The sequence below is a fragment of the Osmerus eperlanus genome, chromosome 19, assembly GCF_963692335.1.
Source record: "Osmerus eperlanus chromosome 19, fOsmEpe2.1, whole genome shotgun sequence".
Classification (NCBI taxonomy): Eukaryota; Metazoa; Chordata; class Actinopteri; order Osmeriformes; family Osmeridae; genus Osmerus; species Osmerus eperlanus.
In genome coordinates, this window is record NC_085036.1 from 13,118,322 (window position 1) to 13,138,389 (window position 20,068).

Below are 20,068 nucleotides of genomic sequence, written 5' to 3' on the forward strand. Positions count from 1 at the left end.
GGGGGTTAGTTAGGTGGTGTGTGTAGCAGGGGGTTAGTTAGGTGGTGTGTGTAGCAGGGGGTTAGTTAGGTGGTGTGTGTAGCAGGGGGTTAGTTAGGTGGTGTGTGTAGCAGGGGGTTAGTTAGGTGGTGTGTGTAGCAGGGGGTTAGTTAGGTGGTGTGTGTAGCAGGGGGTTAGTCAGGTGGTGTGTGTAACAGGGGGTTAGTTAGGTGGTGTGTGTAGCAGGGGGTTAGTTAGGTGGTGTGTGTAGCAGGGGGTTAGTTAGGTGGTGTGTGTAGCAGGGGGTTAGTTAGGTGGTGTGTGTAGCAGGGGGTTAGTCAGGTGGTGTGTGTAACAGGGGGTTAGTTAGGTGGTGTGTGTAGCAGGGGGTTAGTTAGGTGGTGTGTGTAGCAGGGGGTTAGTTAGGTGGTGTGTGTAGCAGGGGGTTAGTTAGGTGGTGTGTGTAGCAGGGGGTTAGTTAGGTGGTGTGTGTAGCAGGGGGTTAGTTAGGTGGTGTGGGCAGCAGGGGTTATGGGTAGTAGGGTTTGGGTCAGAAGAAGCTTTGGTACCACAAGAAGAGTTGCACTTGGCTGCTCCAGTTTGACCAGTTCATTGTGACTTGAAACCAATGGGACACACAGCACTGGGACCAGCTGCTTGGGGTGTATTTCAAGAAGACTGATACACTCCCCTGTCCCCTCATTAATAAACATTCAAATGTGATATCATCCTAGAACTTCATTAGGGATTCATTGCTCGTTAATATTGACATCATCGCAACAAGTCATGGTTGTACTCACTGGAGGTCAGGGTATTTAAACACCTGTAATAATGTGAAGTGAAGACATTCAGGCAATCAAGTTGAATGATCGTTCGTCAGCCAGCAAGGTGAGAACCCACAGTTAGGATCGTCTTATTGAGACATTTGTACAAATTTATTTATTGTACCTCATTTTAGTTTTGTGATGATGATGACAGAAGAACAGTATCTATGTGGTAATTATTATGGGTTTATTTTCATCTTAAACTGTATTTGAGAATGACAAGAATTCTTTTTACCAAATGTGAAGTGGTTTAAGAATTTATCATGCATTTAAAGTAACAGAACTTTTCTCTAAAACAATAGTATTGTCAGCCCTAATAAGCCTTGTTCAAGTTGGCAAGAAATATGTGCTGGTGTTTTCTAACACGATAAATAATGTATTTTTCTCTTCAGATTTACCTCAAACATGTCAAATTCAACAGGACAGCAAATCAACATCACAACGCCCGATATGTTTCAGGTTTATCTGGTGAAAGGACTTTATGGAGCTTTCTCTGTGTCTCCATCTTTTGTCTTCCTTTACATCAATGGCATCATGTTGTTCACTCTGAGGAGCAAGTCAGTCTTTAGAGAGACTCCTCGATACCTCCTGCTGTATAATCTGCTCTTTGCTGACACCTTCCAGTTGGCAATGGGTCAACTGCTCTTGATCTTGTCTCTACCTCCAGTGTTTGTGACTCACTATACATGTGCAATAATGGTCTTGATAACTGTCACAGTGACTGCTGTGTCTCCCTTGAACCTGGCGGTGATGTCACTGGAGAGGTATGTGGCTGTGTGCTTCCCACTGAGGCACTCTGCCATCGTCACCGTCAACAACACAGGTGTGTCTATTGGTGTGGTGTGGGCTCTCTCCAGCATCAACCCACTGATACGGTTAATTCTTCTGGTTCTGTATGAGGCATTTTCTGCGGATCAGATAATGCAGCAATTCTGTGCTATGGACGCACTTTTCTACAGTATAGTCTCACAGGAATATGATAAAGCCTTAACGGCTGTCACTTTTACATCTGTGGGTATTGTAATCTTGTGCTCCTACTTTGGTGTGACAACAGTAGCCAGATCTGCTTCCTCAGACAAAGCCTCGACCACCAAGGCCCGCAACACAGTTCTCCTCCACATGATTCAGCTGCTTCTGTGTCTCTCCACCTCTCTTTCCGGTATACTAATGGGATATATATATAGACTTGGAACACTGAATCGAACTGCAAGGTTAGTTGTTGGTTATATTTTCTTCATATTCATTGTAACCTTGCCCAGGTGCCTGAGCAGTCTGATATATGGTCTGAGAGACCAAACCATCAGACTTGTATTCCTGCATCACCTCCGGTGTGCTCTCTGGACAGGTGGGCTCAGTTTAGCAACAGATAAACACTGAGGGCCACATTACTGAAATGGAAATTACATTTATCATGGTCTTTCTGCTTAATAAATACAAATACTTTGTATGGCAATAGAACACACTTGAAACAAAATTATCTGTATTCATGCTGTATCTATCTTAAATTGACTACATGTTTCCATGACTTTAAAAACTGATCATGGAGAAATAAATAGAAGTAGACGCTGTGCACAGTAGTGCTGATTTCCATGAGTCTTCACCATTTCTGTAATCCTTACACAACAGTTCGTCTAAGTAGATCATTAAGTTCCATTTATAGGTTGTTTTCTCCCTATTGTCTGCTGGATGTTCTTCCCGATCTTGATATTTATTGCTGATTTGGACAATATCAACATCATTTTGGGATACACGTTATTGTATTAATAACAACGGATAATTCCAACCGTCTGACCAACTAGTAGGACAGCAAGTGCGTTACTCCTCGATTCCAATTTTAAAAGTTTGTTTGTGATTTTCTTTGAATAAATCGGTGGATTCATACTGTAGTTATTCATGTCGTGTCTGTTGTATCAGGTCCGGGATCATTGGAACGAGTGAAGTAACTCAAAACAGTCTACGACGTGATGACGTTCATGGTCTTATCATCTCTTACCGCCACAGTTTCCCTCCGCGTTGTGCTTCGCATTAGCAACAATTAGCTTGCTAGGTATACAAATCTCCCAACCCGATCGCACACCTGTGGGTAACTGGACAATATCACGACCTTATTTCGGCAGTTTTTTTTAGTGAATCACAAGTCGAGTAATACTACGGCAAAACACTTACGGTGAGTGTTACTTTGGTAGCTAGTAAGTAAACAAGATAGTTGTCCTAGCGTAAGTTGGATAGCACTAGCTAACTTGCGTCAGAAAGCTAGTACCAGTAGAGCTAGCTAGCTAGGTATCTAGGCCCGGCGACAGATGATATACTCATTTACTGGATTCCTCTAATTAAGTTAACGTTAGCCAGCTGTGGTGAGTCATATTTATGCAAAATAATTTCGTGTATCTATCTATCAAGCTAGGTAACATGTTAACTTGGATCTAACTGCTTTCATGGTAGCCCAGTTGTAAGTATAACATGACGACACTACCACCAGCTAGCCTTTTACAGTAACGTTACTTGCTAGGTAGCTAGGCTATCTACTAGTCTAGCTAGAGCTAGAGGTAGCACTATGGTAAGAACATGAACAAGTAAGAACACATCACATAGTTCGTAATGCATAGCTACAGTCGAGATAGCTCGCCAATAAAAGTTATCCATTGGGTTTTTGTTCTGTTCACTTCATATTGTTGACGTTTATTTGTAATATGACAACGATGTCAATTTAGCCAGACTGACAAGCTAGACAAATAGACTCGCCTATGCAAGATGGTTATGAACTGTCCGAGAAATTGCGTGCTTGTTGGCTAGCTAGCTACACATGGTTTGGAATAAGGTTGGTTAGCTAGCTAACTATTAAGGTAAATGGTCTTTCGCATGCGAAATTATCTCCCACTTAGATTTAGGTCAAATAAGGTAGCTGTAGCACTATCTTAACCGGTCTAATCTGGCTCAATCTCGCTGGGTTTTAGCTACTTGAACGTTACAGTAGGGTAGCTAGCTATCATAGGGATTTTAGTCATACGAGATACACTTGCGCCCTGTTAGTAAAAGCTTAAGTCAGTTAACCGAGTTTCGATTATTACGTTGTGGGTAAATCTACTTAATTACTGAATTACTCGTTGATATTGTTTAAACGTTTTGATGTCGCTGAGCTAGACTAGCTATGTTAACGAATAAAGTGTTTGGTAAACTAGCTTTAGGGCTCTCGTTTAAAAAAATGATTTCTAAGAACTATTTCATGATTGGATTTAAGTGAAGCTATGCTACTTTTGTTATTTTCTCCATGTTCCCCAAGCAGACATATGCAGTCCAACTAGTTATAGAAGATGTTCAACAAGTCGTTTGGTGCTCCCTTCGGGGGAGGTACCGGTGGATTTGGGACTTCGTCTACCTTTGGGCAGCAAAGTAAGTTGCAACAAGGTTCCCACCTCTATTTGAAAGCCTACATTTAGCTAAATATTAGCTTTCGTTCCTTGTCATATAATTCGCCTTGAAATGGGGCTCTCAAGGGGATTTTGACACCCTGTTTCTTTTGTTGCAGATGCTGGTTTTGGGGCGGCTGGTGGCTTTGGTGCCTCAGCTTTTGGAGCAACGAACAACACAGGAGGACTCTTTGGAGCAACACAGAATAAACCAGGTTTGCTCCCATCCCAGATATGTATGACATCCTCTCATTTCCACCAAAGATCTGATCAGCTGTAATTTTGTTTAACACCCCAACTACTGTTGGGGTGTTACTGACAGGTCTTTCATCATGACTAGAAGCCCCTTAGTTGTGATGTTACATACACATTTACATATTTTGTTTTTATCACATATTATGACTGATGATCCACTGCTCTAGTACCCTGGCCAATTAGCAAGCAGAAGAAGCAGTGGGTCAGTAAAAGTGGATTTAATGTCTTACTTTGAATAACCACAAAGTGACTTAAATGTAAACCTTCATTGGTGTAATGTTTGCCTGACCGGAAGAAGCCAATGACTTGGGCCTCGATCTTTGTCACATGATGACTGTCAGGCTTTGTGTCATATACCATGAAATGACTAAATAGGCCTGCCAATCATCACGTTTGCACTGCCTGAACAGTGAACCTGCATGATCACACTGCCACTAACTGTAGACCCTGAGGGTGAGTTCTGCTGTGCTCATCGTCATGGTGATCTGTGGTGGTTGAATATGTGTGTCTAACTCCACCCTGTAATGCTTTACTCTCTCAAAAGTGATGACAGCCAATCCACAACAAATCCACACTGGTGCAGGTAGAGGAGGTAAGCATGGCCTGCGGAACACACACAGAGCTGAGCGACTGTCACAGGTGGCCGCCTGTGCTTATACAGTTCCTGTGTTGCTATGGAAAGAGGTGCAGAAGGGTTTCACAGTAAGGTTCGCTGAGTGAAGCCTTATTCCAACATGGCCGCCACCTGCACTGTGCTCTTAATGGGAGTGTGATCATGTAGATTGAGGACACTGTTACGGCCCTCTGAGAGAGAGAAGAGCGCAGAGAGAAGGATAGAAATCCAGACGCGCATTGCCTTGTAGAGGCAGGTTTTCTCTGGGGTTATTACTCAACAGCGTCTTAGAGTCCAACAGAGTCCTGGGATTTGGGGCTTTTGAGGTTGTCAGAAAGACGAGGGGAAGTGAGCGTGCAGTGAGCGTGCAGTATGTTAGCTGTAGGGACCTGATGTTTTTGTGAGCTGATTTTTCTGACGTCGGTGTGCCTCCCCCAGGTGGTCTTTTCGGCTCTAGCACGTTCAGTCAGCCGGTGACATCCTCGACCAGTAGCGGGTTTGGCTTCGGAGCTGCCGGCGGGGCCACGTCCAGCTTGTTTGGCAGCGCCAACACGGGCGGAGGAGGTGGACTGTTCTCTCAGACGAGCAATGCCTTCGGTGCCGCCAAACCAGCCTCCTTTGGCAGTCAGTGGCATCATCTTATTTGACTAACGTGGTTTCCTGTTTAGTTTTGGAACGTTGTTCTTTAGGATTCTTTTCCTGCCTTAGAATTCTGAGATGTAATAATGCTGGTATTCTTTTGTTGAATTGTAGTTTTATGTTGTTGCCTAAAATGCCTCTGCAGAGCCATCTGCTTGAAACAGTTTGTTAAATAGAGGGTCATGGATCTATTGTTAAAAATCCATTTTTACCAGTCTAACATAGAAGCACAATGAACTACAGTAGGTACACAGTATGCTGTACATATTTAGTAACGTTTAGTTTTGAAAGTGACATTGTAAATATGACCTGTTTCCTAGCATTTGGCACCAGCACCGCCAGTGGTGGCTTGTTCGGCACCACCAACACCAACTCCAACCCCTTTGGAGCAGCAACAAGCTCCTTGTTTGGTAACACCGGCTTTGCTGCCACCCAACCAGGCACTACCGTCAAGTTCAATGTAAGTTTGACCGTATTCAGAGTCCTTCAAAAAAGTACCCAGTGTTCACATTATATTTTTGCTAACTATGAATTCATATTTCTGTACCGTATGGGTCTCAATAAATCCCCTGCATCCTGTCCTCCCCAGCCTCCAACAGGAAGTGACACCATGGTCAAAGGGGGGGTGACCACCAGTATCAACACCAAGCACCAGTGTATCACAGCCATGAAGGAATACGAGAACAAGTCTCTAGAGGTACGGCCTGGTGGCAGAGTTAGGGTTAGGGTTATCCCAAAAGTCTCACTTGCATGTTTGACATCAAGTCGAATCTGTGTTTTGAAAGAAAGTATCAGAATCCTATCTGCACACCTTTTGATAGCAAGTGGCTGGTATCTTTTGATGTTGACAGTTTGCGAAATGTGCCAGAACATCTTCTTAATGCCTCTGTGTGTGTGCGCGTGTGTGTGTGTGTGTAGGAGCTGAGGCTGGAGGACTACCAGGCAGGAAGGAAGGGTCCCACCACCCCAATGGCAGGCGGGGCAGGGGGGCTGTTCGGGGCGGCCGCAGCGGCCCCTCCCAGCACGGCTGCTGGCTTGTTCGGCTCCACAGCCACCAACACAGGGTTCTCCTTCGGCCAGGCCAAGACCTCCACCTTCGGCCCCAGTGAGTCCCACACACCCAGCCAGTCCAGATGAATGCCTTTGTGCCGGTACACCCATATGGTTAACGGTGTCTTGTCTTCAGGTACGGGAGGGTTCGCAGCCACGAGTCTGTTTGGCCAGACGCAGCAGCCCCAGCAGCAGCCTCAGCAGGCAGCCAGCCTGTTCAAGCCCTTCGGCCAGCCCACCGCCACCCCCAACACTGGCTTCTCCTTCGGTAACACCAGCACCATGGGCCAGCCTAACACTAGCAGCATGGTGAGCTATCAGCTACACACAACTCTATCAGTACACTGTCATGTAACGTGAGGGGTGACACAAGAAGTTACAACAGCAAAGTTAACATTTTGTTTATTTGGAACAACCAAAAATGTCTGATGTGTCAGTATGTGATGAGGTTGTGGTGTGTGTCGGTATGTGATGAGGTTGTGGTGTGTCGGTATGTGATGAGGTTGTGATGAGGTTGTGGTGTGTCGGTATGTGATGAGGTTGTGGTGTGTCGGTATGTGATGAGGTTGTGGTGTGTGTCGGTATGTGATGAGGTTGTGATGAGGTTGTGGTGTGTCGGTATGTGATGAGGTTGTGGTGTGTCGGTATGTGATGAGGTTGTGGTGTGTCGGTATGTGATGAGGTTGTGGTGTGTCGGTATGTGATGAGGTTGTGGTGTGTCGGTATGTGATGAGGTTGTGGTGTGTCGGTATGTGATGAGGTTGTGATGAGGTTGTGGTGTGTCGGTATGTGATGAGGTTGTGGTGTGTCAGTATGTGATGAGGTTGTGGTGTGTGTCAGTATGTGATGAGGTTGTGGTGTGTGTCAGTATGTGATGAGGTTGTGGTGTGTCAGTATGTGATGAGGTTGTGATGAGGTTGTGGTGTGTGTCAGTATGTGATGAGGTTGTGGTGTGTCAGTATGTGATGAGGTTGCCTTCTCCTCCAGGGGCTGTTTGGGAACACTGCGGCATCCCAGGCGGGGGGGCTGTTTGGTAACACGGCTCAGACCAGCACGGCCACCGGCTTTGGGGCTGCCACCGGACTCTTCGGTCAACCCAACACCGGCTTCGGCAACGCCGGCGCACAGGTAACCAGTTGTCCTCATGGCTGGAAAATATACCGTGTCAGGAAATGGACTAGCTGTCTCCTGTGTTGAGTTAGTAGTCAAGCAGACTAACGTGTGTTCGCTTGTCTTTTCAGAACCTGTTTGGCAATAAGACGGCTGGTTTTGGCACCACCACGACCAGCGCCTCTTCCTTCGGGACAGGCACTGGTCTGTTCGGAAACAAGCCCGCCCTCACTCTGGGAACAGGGACAAACACGTCCACCTTCGGTGAGTGTCCTACTCTCTTGCCCCCCTTGGATGTGTCAAAAGCCCCTCTCGTTTTGCTCACCAGAGGACTGGTTTGGGCACGTCCTGAAAGCGATGCACGTGACGCCTGTTGCCCACTAGAGGGCAGTCTGGATGTTTCCTGGTTTAAGTGTTAAGTTGTCTGATTGATGACAACAACAGCCTGATAACTGATTGATACCCTGAAGTCATGTGAAACAGTAATTTTACTGTGAACTCCCCCGCCCCACACACACACAAACACACACAGATGAATCTGATGCATATGTAACATCATCATTTAGTTTTTCCTCCATGTGTTGAAGGTTTCGGAGCCAACCCTGCGACAGGAGGCCTGTTTGGGAACAAGGCTGCCCCCGGCGGCCTGGGCGCGGGGCTTGGCACGGCCTTTGGAACCGGTAAGTACGGCTCAGGGAGCAGACTCAGTGGAGATGACTAGCCTGTAGCCTGGGAGTGTGGCGACGATGCTAACGATGCTAACGCTGGTGCTCGTTGTCGCTAGCTGTGGGCGCGGGCCAGACCTCACTGTTCGGGAACACCCAGAACAAGCTGGGGGCCACGCTGGGCACGGTGGGGGGGTTCGGGGCCCCTGGGTTCAGCACGGGTGCCAGCACACTGGGCTTCGGAGCTCCACAGCAGCCTGTCGGTAAGAACCCCGAGTCTGCCTGTGTGTTGTGTCCGTATTAACGGAGGGTGTTGTGTCCATAGTAACGGGGGGGTGTTGTGTCCATAGTAACGGAGGGTGTTGTGTCCATAGTAACGGGGGGGTGTTGTGTCCATAGTAACGGGGGGGTGTTGTGTCCACAGTAACGGGGGGGTGTTGTGTCCACAGTAACGGGGGGGTGTTGTGTCCATAGTAACGGGGGGGTGTTGTGTCCACAGTAACGGGGTGTGTTTTGTCCCCAGCGCTGACGGACCCCAACGCGGCGGCGGCCCAGCAAGCCGTCCTGCAGCAGCAGATCAACGCTCTCACCTACTCCCCCTTTGGAGACTCGCCCCTCTTCAGGAACCCGCTCTCCGACCCCAAGAAGAAGGAGGAGGTGAGGCGGGCTGGGCAGGGCGACCGGCAGGGCTGGGGCAGTAGGCATGGGTGGGGCAAGTAGGCAGGGGTAACAGGCAGGGGCAGCCTGCAGTGAAAGTCCATTTCAGATATACTTGATGGAGGATTTCACAACACAGCCTTTTTTTTTTTCCTGCCTTGTCCATGACAGCGTCTGAAACCGACCAATCCGGCAGCCCAGAAGGCTCTGACCACGCCCACTCACTACAAGCTGACCCCCCGGCCCGCCACGCGCGTGCGCCCCAAAGCTCTGACATCATCCGGCTCCTCCAAGAACCAGCTGTTTGACGGGCTAGACGACGACGAGCCCTCGCTCACCAACGGAGCCTTCATGCCCAGGTACGTTCAGGACGTCACACCTGCTCTGCTCCTGCAGAGGTTGAGCAGGGAGGCATGCTGTGGCTGTGTGTGTGTGTGTGTGTTGGCTGATGGGGTGTGTGTGTGTGTGCGAGCCAGGAAGAGCATCAAGAAGCTGGTTCTGAAGAACCTGAACGGCAGCAGCCTGTACAGCAGCCCTGTCAGCAGAGAGGAAGACCTGGCCTCCCCCTCCGAGTACCCTCACAACGGACTCAGGTCAGACACACACACACACACACACACACACACACACAGAGGTGCTTCTCTGGCAGCTCAGTGGGCTGACTGTGTCCTGCTCCTGCCAGCCTGGAGGATGATGATGACGTGAGAGAGGTGGAGCCTGAAAGAGCCGACGACCCCGAGGTCACCAAGTTCTACACCAAGCCCATCCCCCATGGCCAGGCCAGCCAATCCCTGCAGGACACCATCTCAGAGCTCAATGCCCATAGGCCAGGGGCCGTGGGGAGGAACGGCCTGGAGGTGAGTTTCCACGGTGACAGGAAATGGACAGGAAGTCTCCTTGGAGACAACAGAGAATGCACCTGGAGTAGTCCAGGAGATCTGGAGGTGTAGTCGTACAGATTCAGCTCCCTGATTGGTCCCTGTCCCTCCAGGTGAGCAGCGAGGACATCTCCCTGGGAGACGACTCCCTCCAGGAGGAAGGAGAGGAGGAGTCAGACTCCCAGCAGCCCGCCCACCCTGCAGGTCAGGCCCCGCCCCCGCCACACCTCCTCTGACCTCCTTGTGACTGCTTAAACACAGTTTAAACCTGGACGTGTGTACTGTGAAGTCATTGTTTAACACGCGTGACCCTTCTGGTGTGTGTCTCTCAGGGATCGTGCTGGGGAAGGTGGGATACTACACCATCCCCTCCATGGACGAGCTGGCCAAGATGCTGGATGAGAACGGAGAGTGTGTCGTGGAGAACTTCACTGTGGGCAGGAAAGGTACAGACCCCTCTCGTCTCATGCTGTTCACCTGATGTCCAGAGAGAACCTTCCGGATATTCTGAAAGACTCTCACCTCGTCCCTGTTTCTCTGGTCTGCAGGCTACGGGTCGGTGTTCTTCCCCGGGGTGGTGAACATGACTGGGCTCAACCTGGACGAGATCGTCCACTTCAGACGCAAGGAGGTCATCATCTACCCAGACGACAAAAACAAGCCTCCGGAGGGGGAGGGGCTTAACAGGTGAGTGAAATGCGTAGGCTCCAATCCACCACTAAGTCTATCCTCCATGACGCAGGAGGGACCCACGGACCCACAGCTTCCTCACAGCATCCCTCCTCCTGCCTTCTTCTCTCCCTCCCAGGCGTGCAGAGGTGACCCTGGATGGGGTGTGGCCCAACGACAAGACGAGCTGCACCCAGATCAAAAGCCCTGATAGGCTGGCAGGGATGAACTACGAGGGCCGGCTGGAGAACGCGTCGCGCAGGCAGGGAGCTCGCTTCCTGGAGTACCGTCCAGAGACCGGCTCCTGGGTGTTTGAGGTGCCACGCACACACACACAGGCACACGCACACACACAGCTCTTTTCTAATTCTAGTCTAGAGGATGTAGGATGTATGAATCAAGTATTCTTTCATTTGTCTTATATTATATAATAGATTCAATCATTACAATATGATATATTTGCTAACATTGATTATAGAATATATTCAATAGTAATATCCATAATAGTAAAACTTATTATTTTATTTGACAATTCCTTCTCTTTCCACAGGTGGCACACTTCTCCAAGTACGGCCTCCAGGACTCTGACGAGGAGGACGAGCTTCCTGTCAAAGTGGACCCCAAGAAGCTGAAGACGGCGACCTCACTTCCTGCCAGCCTGCAGCAGCTTCCTCCCTCCCAGCAGCAGGTGGCGCCACAGGCTCAGGTAGACGGAGACGCCCAACCACACTGACCTGCACAGAGGAAGCTGTAACAGCAGAGTAGACACAACCTCACTGGTTGTGAACCAGCGTGTGTGTGTGTGTGTGCTGGGCTCCTCTCTCACACACACACACACACACACGGAGCAGAACAACTGTAACACAACAGCGGATAATCTTTTTGTCCTTTTTATTACGTAGAAGAAAATTTGAATTTCTATTCTTTATTTTTGTAATTGCATTGAAGGCTGCTGCGGGTGTCTGACTGTAGAGTCATGGTGTGTGTTCTGTGTCTGTCCTGAACACACACACACGTCTGACACCGCAACCAAATCAACAGCAAAAATTATATTTTTGAATGTAATATTTACATATGTACATTTTAAATATGTTGTCAAGTGTGGTAATTGAGGTGGATAACTGATTAACTAGCTTAAATAAGTTGGATAAAATAAAATGTTTATTAGACATATGAATTGCTCACTGTATTTATGGTAGACCTGCATGTACTTCTGTCTGCCATGTCATGTACCTGTTATTCTCCAGGCATAGGATTTTCTTTTCTTTTGCAAACCTTTCCTACATTGTCTGGATTAGGGTTATTATATTGTGAGCCAAAGGTGATGCACCTTTTCCTGAGCTGAGGATCAGAAGTCGCCTCTGTTTATTAAGAGTTATATTAAGAGTATACTCTGAGCATTTCACATCATTTTTAAGAAATATCTTTTATAACTTCCATGTATAACCTACTTACAATGAGGAGGCTTTGTGTGCAATACCTTGTATCTGATGTGATCGTGGTGAGAAATAAACGGATGTGAGATGACCCCCAGGCTGGTCTGTCAACTCTGGACAACTGGAGCAGCGCTCATATAGGGCTTATTCAGTGTGCTCTCCACCTTCTGTGGTTTATACACACATGCATACCTGTTCACCTCAGACACGCATGGATCACTGACCCACAACTGTGTGTGTGTGTGTGTGTATGTGGGAGATCAGACTGCTGCAGTGCTGGAGCTAATGAGCCGTGTGTCGGAGGTGGACAGCGACATGGCGGACATTACCCAGGATGCCCCTGGAGAGAGCGCGCTGGAGGAGGAGGAGGGGGGTGTTCAGGGGGAGGAGGTCAGGGGTCGCCTGGGCATGTGGACCCCCGCAGAGCAGGAACACCTGTCAGCATCCAGTCAGATCGCCTCCTCTCTGGGGATCAACCCTCACACCCTACAGGTAGAATACACACACACACACTAGCACACACACCCTGCAGGTAACACACACCCCCTACAGGTATAACACACACACACCCTGCAGGTAACACACACACCCTGCAGGTAACACACACACACCCTGCAGGTAACACACACCCTGCAGGTAACACACACACACACACCCTGCAGGTAACACACACAGATACTGTGTGGTACTTGACGGCAGTGTGACTGGTGTGTGTTTCTTCCCAGATCATGAAGGCTTCTCTGTTTGCTGAGGATGATGATGGTGACCTGTTCCATGAGCAGGCAGGGAGGAAGAGCGCAGTGGAGTCCCCTCGTATCCTGTTGCCTGGCGCCCAGGGCAGACCCTCTAGTACGTGACCCGAGAGGGCTTGGATTTTTCTTTTCTCGGATTGAACTTGTACATAAACACTGATGCCTCCCTCCCTGCCCGAGTACAGTACAGTGCAACAGTCGTGGGCACCCAATATTTTTTAGATGAATACTTTCGTTATAATATTTCTTTTATCTTCGGTATGTGCAGCAGAATAAAAGTGCAATGATTTTATTTTAGTCTTAAGATTTCATTATTTCTTAAAGTATTTTTGTTTTGCTGAATTTTTTTTGAATGTCTGCCTAGCTTGGACTGTTGCACAGTTCTGTATGTATACTTCTATAGACACAGTACTGTATGTATGCATACATACGTATTTATCTGTATTCCTGTGGTCAGCAGTGTGGGTCTCTCTCCCCTACAGTCGGAGGTCTTCTCCAGACTCGCTTCAGGACCTCTCTGTTCTCCCAGCTGCCCGACCTGGCCCCTGGAGGGGGGCTCCCTCAGAGGGTGTCCCGGGGTGGCCCCGAGGCCTCCCGCCTGGCCCCCTGGCCCCCCCTGGGGCCCTCCTTCCTGCTGCCCTCCCCCGCCCCCGAGACCCCCGTCAGGACCGTGGGGGCCCGGAGGCTGGGAGGGCCCGTGGCCTCCGAGAACTCTGTCACTCTGGGCAAGGTCAGTCCTGTTGTCACCTGGAGAAACTCCTGACTACACACAGTACATCTCAGTAATATGAGAGGAGACGGGGATATCAGAGATGGTTTAGCCCTCCACTTCCTTACATCGTCCTATACATCACGTTTTTCATGAGCTAGGACAGGACAGCCCCTTTTGTGTTCAGGATTAGGGAAGCTGTGTTCAGGATCAGGGAAGCTGTGTTCAGGATCAGTGAAGCTGTGTTCAGGATCAGTGAAGCTGTGTTCAGGATCAGTGAAGCTGTGTTCAGGATCAGTGAAGCTGTGTTCAGGATCAGGGAAGCTGTGTTCAGGATCAGGGAAGCTGTGTTCAGGATCAGTGAAGCTGTGTTCAGGATCAGTGAAGCTGTGTTCAGGATCAGGGAAGCTGTGTTCAGGATCAGTGAAGCTGTGTTCAGGATCAGTGAAGCTGTGTTCCTTTCCCCAGGGTCGCCTGCTGATGGATGCGGCGCTGTTTGCCGGCCGCTCGTTCCGCGTGGGCTGGGGCCCGGGCTGGACTCTGGCCCACTGTGGAGACCGGCTGGGCGGGGGGGGCGACGACCTGGCTCCCCCGGGGGAGGGGGCTGGAGGGTTTGGGTTCCTGCCCAAACCTGCCAGGAGCAAGAAGTATGCACGCACTCGGAGGCTGGAGACACACACACACACACACACACATATATATGGAGGATATACATACATACATACATGCACACATATATACTTAATTAAGCACTCAGGCCTGAGGTGCTGAGTGCTTAATTGCTCTTAATTGATATTCTTTTACTTTTTTCCCTGCTCTCTCTCCTCCCCTCCCCCCTCTCGCTCTCTCTCCTCCACTCCCCCCTCTCGCTCTCTCTCCTCCCCTCCTCCCTCTCTCTCTCCTCCCCTCTCTCTTTCCTCCCTCTCTCTCTCCTCCCCTCTCTTTCCTCCCTCTCTCTCCTCCCCTCCTCCCTCCCTCTCTCTCTCCTCCCCTCCTCCCTCTCTCCTCCCCTCCTCCCTCCCTCTCTCTCTCCTCCCCTCCTCCCTCTCTCCTCCCCTCCTCCCTCCCTCTCTCTCTCCTCCCCTCCTCCCTCTCTCCTCCCCTCCTCCCTCTCTCTCCCCTCCCCTCCTCCCCTCCTCCCTCTCTCTCTCCTCCCCTCCTCCCTTCCCCCTCTCTCCATCTCCTGTCTGGTGTGTGTTTCCTCCCAGGTTGTCAGACAGCCCGTTCAAGGTGGTGCTGGAGCAGGTTGTTGCCGTGGAGCCGGGGGCGGGTGAGAGCCAGCAGGTGTACCAGCGCCCCCTGGAGATCTGCCTGAAGCACTGCAGCATCTCCACAGACAGGCCCTGCCCCTTGATCCAGCCGCAGGCAGGGGTGGCGGCCCTGCACGAGTACGCCGCCTGGATCACCGAGCTGCAGCTGGGGGAGGAGGGCAGCGACGGTAGGAAACACTCGCACATGTGTACACAGACGTACATACACATGCAGGCATACACATGCACCACCTACACCCCCACACATATTTGCACAAACTCCCTCCCTCCCCCTGCCTGTCAGAGTGGACTAAGATTGTACCTGCTCTCTCCCTGTAGCTGTGCTGGACCACTGGGAGCAGGTGTGGACCCTGTGTGAGGCTCTGTGGGGCCGGCTGGCCTCCCCAGACACTGAGGCTGAGGCCGAGGCTGAGGCCGGGGGCGGGTCCCAGTACGAGCAGCAGCTGGAGAGGAGGCGGGGCTTCTCAGCCTGGCTGTCTCGCAGCGCCGCCCCCGCCATCGAACAGGAAGTGGGGCAGAGCCAGAAGGGCGGCCATGTGGAGGCCATCTTCAGCTACCTGACGGGGAAGAGAGTCAGCGAGGCCTGCAGGCTGGCCCAGGAGAGCGGTGAGGGACGAGGCGGAGAGGGACGAGGGCCAGGAGAGGGGGGAGGGGGAGAGGGACGAGGGCCAGGAGAGGGAGGAGGGGGACGAGGGCCAGGATAGGGGGGAGGGGGGGGAGGGCCAGGATAGGGGGGAGAGGGGGGAGGGCCAGGATAGGGGGGAGGGGGAGAGGGGGGAGGGCCAGGATAGGGGGGAGGGGGAGAGGGACGAGGGCCAGGATAGGGGGGAGGGGGAGGGGGAGAGGGACGAGGGCCAGGATAGGGGGGAGGGGGAGAGGGACGAGGGCCAGGATAGGGGGGAGGGGGAGGGGGAGAGGGACGAGGGCCAGGATAGGGGGGAGGGGGAGAGGGACGAGGGCCAGGATAGGGGGGAGGGCTAGGTCAGGATGAAGACAACAAGAATTGAAAGGAGAATGTGGACTATATGTTAACGTGTGTGTGTGAGCAGGGGACCACCGCCTGGCCCTGTTGCTGTCCCAGGCTGTGGGCTCTCAGGGCTGCCGGGAGCTGCTGGCTCTGCAGCTGACTGACTGGAACAGGATGCAGACGGACTCCTTCCTGCAGGAGGACAGGCTGCGCATCTTCACCCTGCTGGCAGGCAAACCTGTACGCACTCCTGTCTGTGTGTGTGTGTCAACAGTCAGGGGTTTAGCAAGCTTGAGGCCTCACTCACTGTGTGTGTGTGTGTGTGTGCAGGTGTGGGAGTCGACAGACTGCGTGGTGAACGTGTGTTCAGAGCTGGACTGGAGACGCTGCCTAGCGGTGCATCTGTGGTACATGCTGCCGCCCAGCGCCTCCATCGCCGACGCCCTTGCCAAGTACCAGGACGCCTTCCAGGTGAGCTCTTCCTGCTCGCCAGCGCCCAGCGCTCCTCCAGGACCCCCCCACCACACGCACCTGGCCCCTGTCTGACCCCTGTCTGACCTCTGACCCCTGACCCCGTCTCCTCCTCAGGGCTCTGACGCAGGTCCCAGGTATGCCTGCGCACCCCTGCCCCCCTACATCGACCAATCAGAACAGCCGGACATGGAGGAGGAAGAGGAGGGAGGGGCTAAGAGGCCACTGTACGACATCTGCTTCCACCTGCTGAAGCTCTACAGCGACAGGTACCTCCGTCTACACTGTACACGGGACTTCTATTTTGAAAGGTTTGTTTTAAATAAACCTTACAGGGATGTGAACCAACCATGTGAGAATACCATGTAGGCTGAGGCCGTACAGCAGCGGCCTGGGTTTGAATCCAGCCTGGGCCCTTTACTGCATCCCCCCCGCCCCTCCCTCCCTCCCTTTCCTGTCACACTTCACTCAAAAAAAATAATAATATCCAACAAAGATTTTTTTTTTTTTTTTTAATAATCCCCAAACCCTATCTGTAATGGCCCCCCTCTCCCTCCCTGACAGACACTACAGCCTGCAGCAGCTGCTGGATCCTCTGACGGTGAGCTGGCGTCGTCTGGACTACCGCCTGACCTGGCACCTGTGGGGCGTCCTGCAGGCGCTGCGCTACAGCCACCTGGGCGCTGCGCCGCAGGGCCTGCTCCACGCCAGCTACGCTGCCCAGCTGGAGGCTGCAGGCATGTGGGACATGGCCGTGTTCGTGCTGCTGCACATCCCCCAGCACGAGTACGTACCACACACCTCCTGTCGGGGGCGGGAGGGGGGGGGGTCTGGGGAGGGGGGGGGGTCTGGGGAGGGGTAGGAGGGAGTTACACGACACAGCATCAATTTTCTTAGCCTCCAAAAAAACATTAGACGTGGGTCTTCAGCCCAGCGAGAGGAGATCGCTGAGTGTTGTGGTGTGAGGGTGCTGTGTGAGAGGTGTGTGTGGTGGTCCTGTATGAGGAATGTTCCGGTCCTGAGGCTGTGTGTGTGTGGTCCAGGCTGCGTGAGCGTGCTGTGAGGGAGATGCTGCAGCTGCACTGCCCCCTGCTGGAGACTGACGAGTCGAGCCGGAAGGAGCGCTTCCTGACGGAACGGCTGATGGTTCCGGAACAGTGGCTCCACCAGGCCAAGGCCACGCGTGCCCGCAGTCACGCTGACCACCACAGGGAGGCGCTGCACCTATACAGGGCCGGACACTGGAACCAGTGTCACAGGCTGGTCATCCAGCACTTGGCCTCAGGTAGGGGACACACACTAGTACATACACACTTATGTAAACACACTTGTATGCACATACTCATATTACTTTGTGTGTGTGTGTGTCAGACTGTATCATCAACGAGAACCATGACTACCTGCTGGAGTTCCTGGAGGGGCTGTCCGTCCCCGAGCGCAGCGCTGTCATCCAGGACTGGGACACGGCCGGCAGGGTGTACCTGCAGTACATCCAGGTCATCAACACCCTGCACACCATCCAGCAGGTAGGGGAGAGAGAGAGAGGTGTGAGAGTCTTAGTGTCAACTACACAGCGCGACCCTCTCTAGGAATATCCCCAGTTAATAACTCCCAGATCTCTGCTCCTGACTGGTGTTTAGATGTCGTAATGTAAAGTGCAGCTCTAATCCCATGGTAATCTGTGCCTGAGTGCTATGCTGATGGGACGGCTCTGATTTGAGCCCTGGCTCGTCAGCTGTGTGTGTGTGTGGTGTGTGCACGCACATGCTCGTCAGTGTGTGGACTTGCCACACATCTCCAAACTTCACTCTGTAAATAGACTTGACTGATTACAACAGCTCAGTTTGTTTGAAAGATGGAATAACCAACCGTTGTCTCACTTCTCTGTGTGTGTGTGTGTGTGTGTGCAAGGGGAGTCAGGTGGCTGAGAGGTTAGGGAATCGGGCTAGTAATCATAAGGTTGCTGGTTCGATCCCCGGCTCTGCAAAATGATGTTGTGTCCTTGGGCAAGGCACTTCACCCTACTTGCCTCAGGGGGAATGTCCCTGTACTTACTGTAAGTCGCTCTGGATAAGAGCGTCTGCTAAATGACTAAATGTAAATGTGTGTCCGTCCAGATGGACAGCGCAGGGTACGATCTGGAACAGCTCCATACAGAAGTGACGTCACTGTGCAGCAGGATAGAGATGCTCCCCTGCTGCACCGCCAAAGACCGCCTCGCCCAATCAGGTTCGTCCTCCGCTGCACCACGGAAACAAGCCCCTTAACTTACCCACACGCTACAAACTAGGATTCCTGTGTGTGTGTGTTTGTGGAGAGGCCCTTACCCGCTGTGTCCTTGTGGTCTTCCAGAGATGGCCAAGCGCGTGGCCAACATCCTGAGGGTGGTCCTCAGTCTGCACCCGGGGGCCGAGGGGGGATCTGAACCTGGGCACCTTCCCCTGGCCTCCCACATAGACCGCCTGCCCATGCCGGAGGACTACGCCCTGGAAGAACTCCGGGGCCTCACCCAATCATACCTGAGGCAGATCATCGTCAGCCTATTAGCAACCACCACACCCAAAACCTCTGTACCTATGGCAACCGAAAAAGGATTGTAAGAAGCCAATCGGAGCTGGGGACTGTCTAGCAGGACTGGCAGGTGATTGGCTGCTGGTGTACACACCCACATCGTTTGAAACTTTGAAGAAAAGAAAAAGACACCAGATAAAACAGTCCTCAGTTCCTGTATGTTTGTGAAGTGTGTTACTTCAGGAGGGTTTGGTTTGACCATTATGTTTTGTATAGCTTTTTTGTACTTTGACAAGGTGTGTGTGTGCGCGCGTGTGTGCGTGTGTGAGAGAGATTCAGTCTAAATATTAACGTTTTCCTGCTTGACTTGCTTGGTAAGACCATCTGACCATTTTAAAGAGACATGTGGAAACATCACACTCTTACTACATCCATCACAGAAGTATGACATTTTTTGTTCAAGTTTGAATCTGACTGGAGGGGTCTGAAGGTAGGCAGAAGGCATTCCATGGACTGGTGGGGGGGGGGCGTGATCTAACAGAGGAAACGCCGTTTAGTCTTCTAATCTTGTACAAATGCTTGACCCAATTTTGAATACCAGAGGAGATCTAGATAAAATGTAAAATGAGAAGGGATATCTCTATTTTTGTAGTTCTTTTTTTATTTAGTCTGTCTGTAAATCAGGTGTACATGCAGAATTCTGGAGAGATGGAAGAGAACACACTTGATTATATTTCGATAGAAATATTGAATATTTCTATTGGTACCTAAGTGCAAATGTTTCACTGGTTGTTCTTTCTCCCAGACACCCCAATGATATTATTGTTTAAGGATTCTGCTTCTGTGAATCATCTCGCATCAACACAGTCTCGATTTCTGTTCAACATCAGTGTGAGGAAGGGATTTAGTTGTGTGCAGCTGATCCAGTATGTGCTTTGCGCGATACTGACGCTTCCCTCGCGCTCAGTGCCTTTCCCGGAGAGTGCATGTTTGTGATGAGTATAATGATCATTCAGTTTTTAATAATAAAGTTTGAAGCCGGTTCATTGTCAATGTCATGTTTCTCTTTTAATTACCGCACCGACCTACCGGAGAAAACTGTTGGTTGGGGTATTGTTTTCGGATAGGCAACACTGTTCTGTTCAATTATTTAGCTTTCCCGGCCTTCCTCACCTATGCATAGTCAAATTATGTAGCCATAATGA

The 20,068-nt window shown here is 51.0% G+C and overlaps 2 protein-coding genes across 7 annotated transcripts; both read left to right on the top strand.

Annotated features, from left to right (window-relative positions):
* The first annotated feature begins 1,073 nt into the window (after positions 1-1,073).
* On the top strand, positions 1,074-2,257 carry LOC134040137 (odorant receptor 131-2-like). The gene has a single exon (XM_062486384.1). The coding sequence runs from the start codon at positions 1,209-1,211 to the stop codon at positions 2,178-2,180; it is 972 nt and encodes a 323-aa protein (XP_062342368.1). The 5' UTR covers positions 1,074-1,208; the 3' UTR covers positions 2,181-2,257.
* A 502-nt stretch (positions 2,258-2,759) lies between these two features.
* nup98 (nucleoporin 98 and 96 precursor) lies at positions 2,760-19,905 on the top strand. 6 transcript variants are annotated; one of them, XM_062486379.1, is made up of 36 exons: positions 2,761-2,970; positions 4,084-4,193; positions 4,330-4,425; positions 5,010-5,057; positions 5,517-5,702; positions 6,038-6,177; positions 6,307-6,414; positions 6,636-6,822; positions 6,904-7,076; positions 7,755-7,895; positions 8,009-8,141; positions 8,465-8,557; positions 8,662-8,805; positions 9,066-9,199; positions 9,371-9,558; positions 9,676-9,792; positions 9,882-10,056; positions 10,191-10,281; positions 10,410-10,523; positions 10,626-10,764; positions 10,886-11,063; positions 11,297-11,452; positions 12,447-12,674; positions 12,908-13,031; positions 13,417-13,664; positions 14,112-14,290; positions 14,852-15,081; positions 15,233-15,520; positions 15,964-16,121; positions 16,212-16,352; positions 16,470-16,621; positions 16,917-17,138; positions 17,396-17,637; positions 17,724-17,878; positions 18,470-18,581; positions 18,705-19,905. In XM_062486379.1, the coding sequence occupies exons 2-36, from the start codon at positions 4,115-4,117 to the stop codon at positions 18,950-18,952; spliced, it is 5,547 nt and encodes a 1,848-aa protein (XP_062342363.1). In that variant the 5' UTR covers positions 2,761-2,970; positions 4,084-4,114; the 3' UTR covers positions 18,953-19,905. The 6 variants fall into 6 exon arrangements, with proteins under 6 accessions (XP_062342367.1, XP_062342363.1, XP_062342362.1 ...); XM_062486378.1 differs by having other exon boundaries at positions 4,087-4,193; XM_062486380.1 differs by lacking the exon at positions 2,761-2,970 and adding an exon at positions 2,996-3,157 and having other exon boundaries at positions 4,087-4,193.
* Positions 19,906-20,068: the final 163 nt, after the last annotated feature.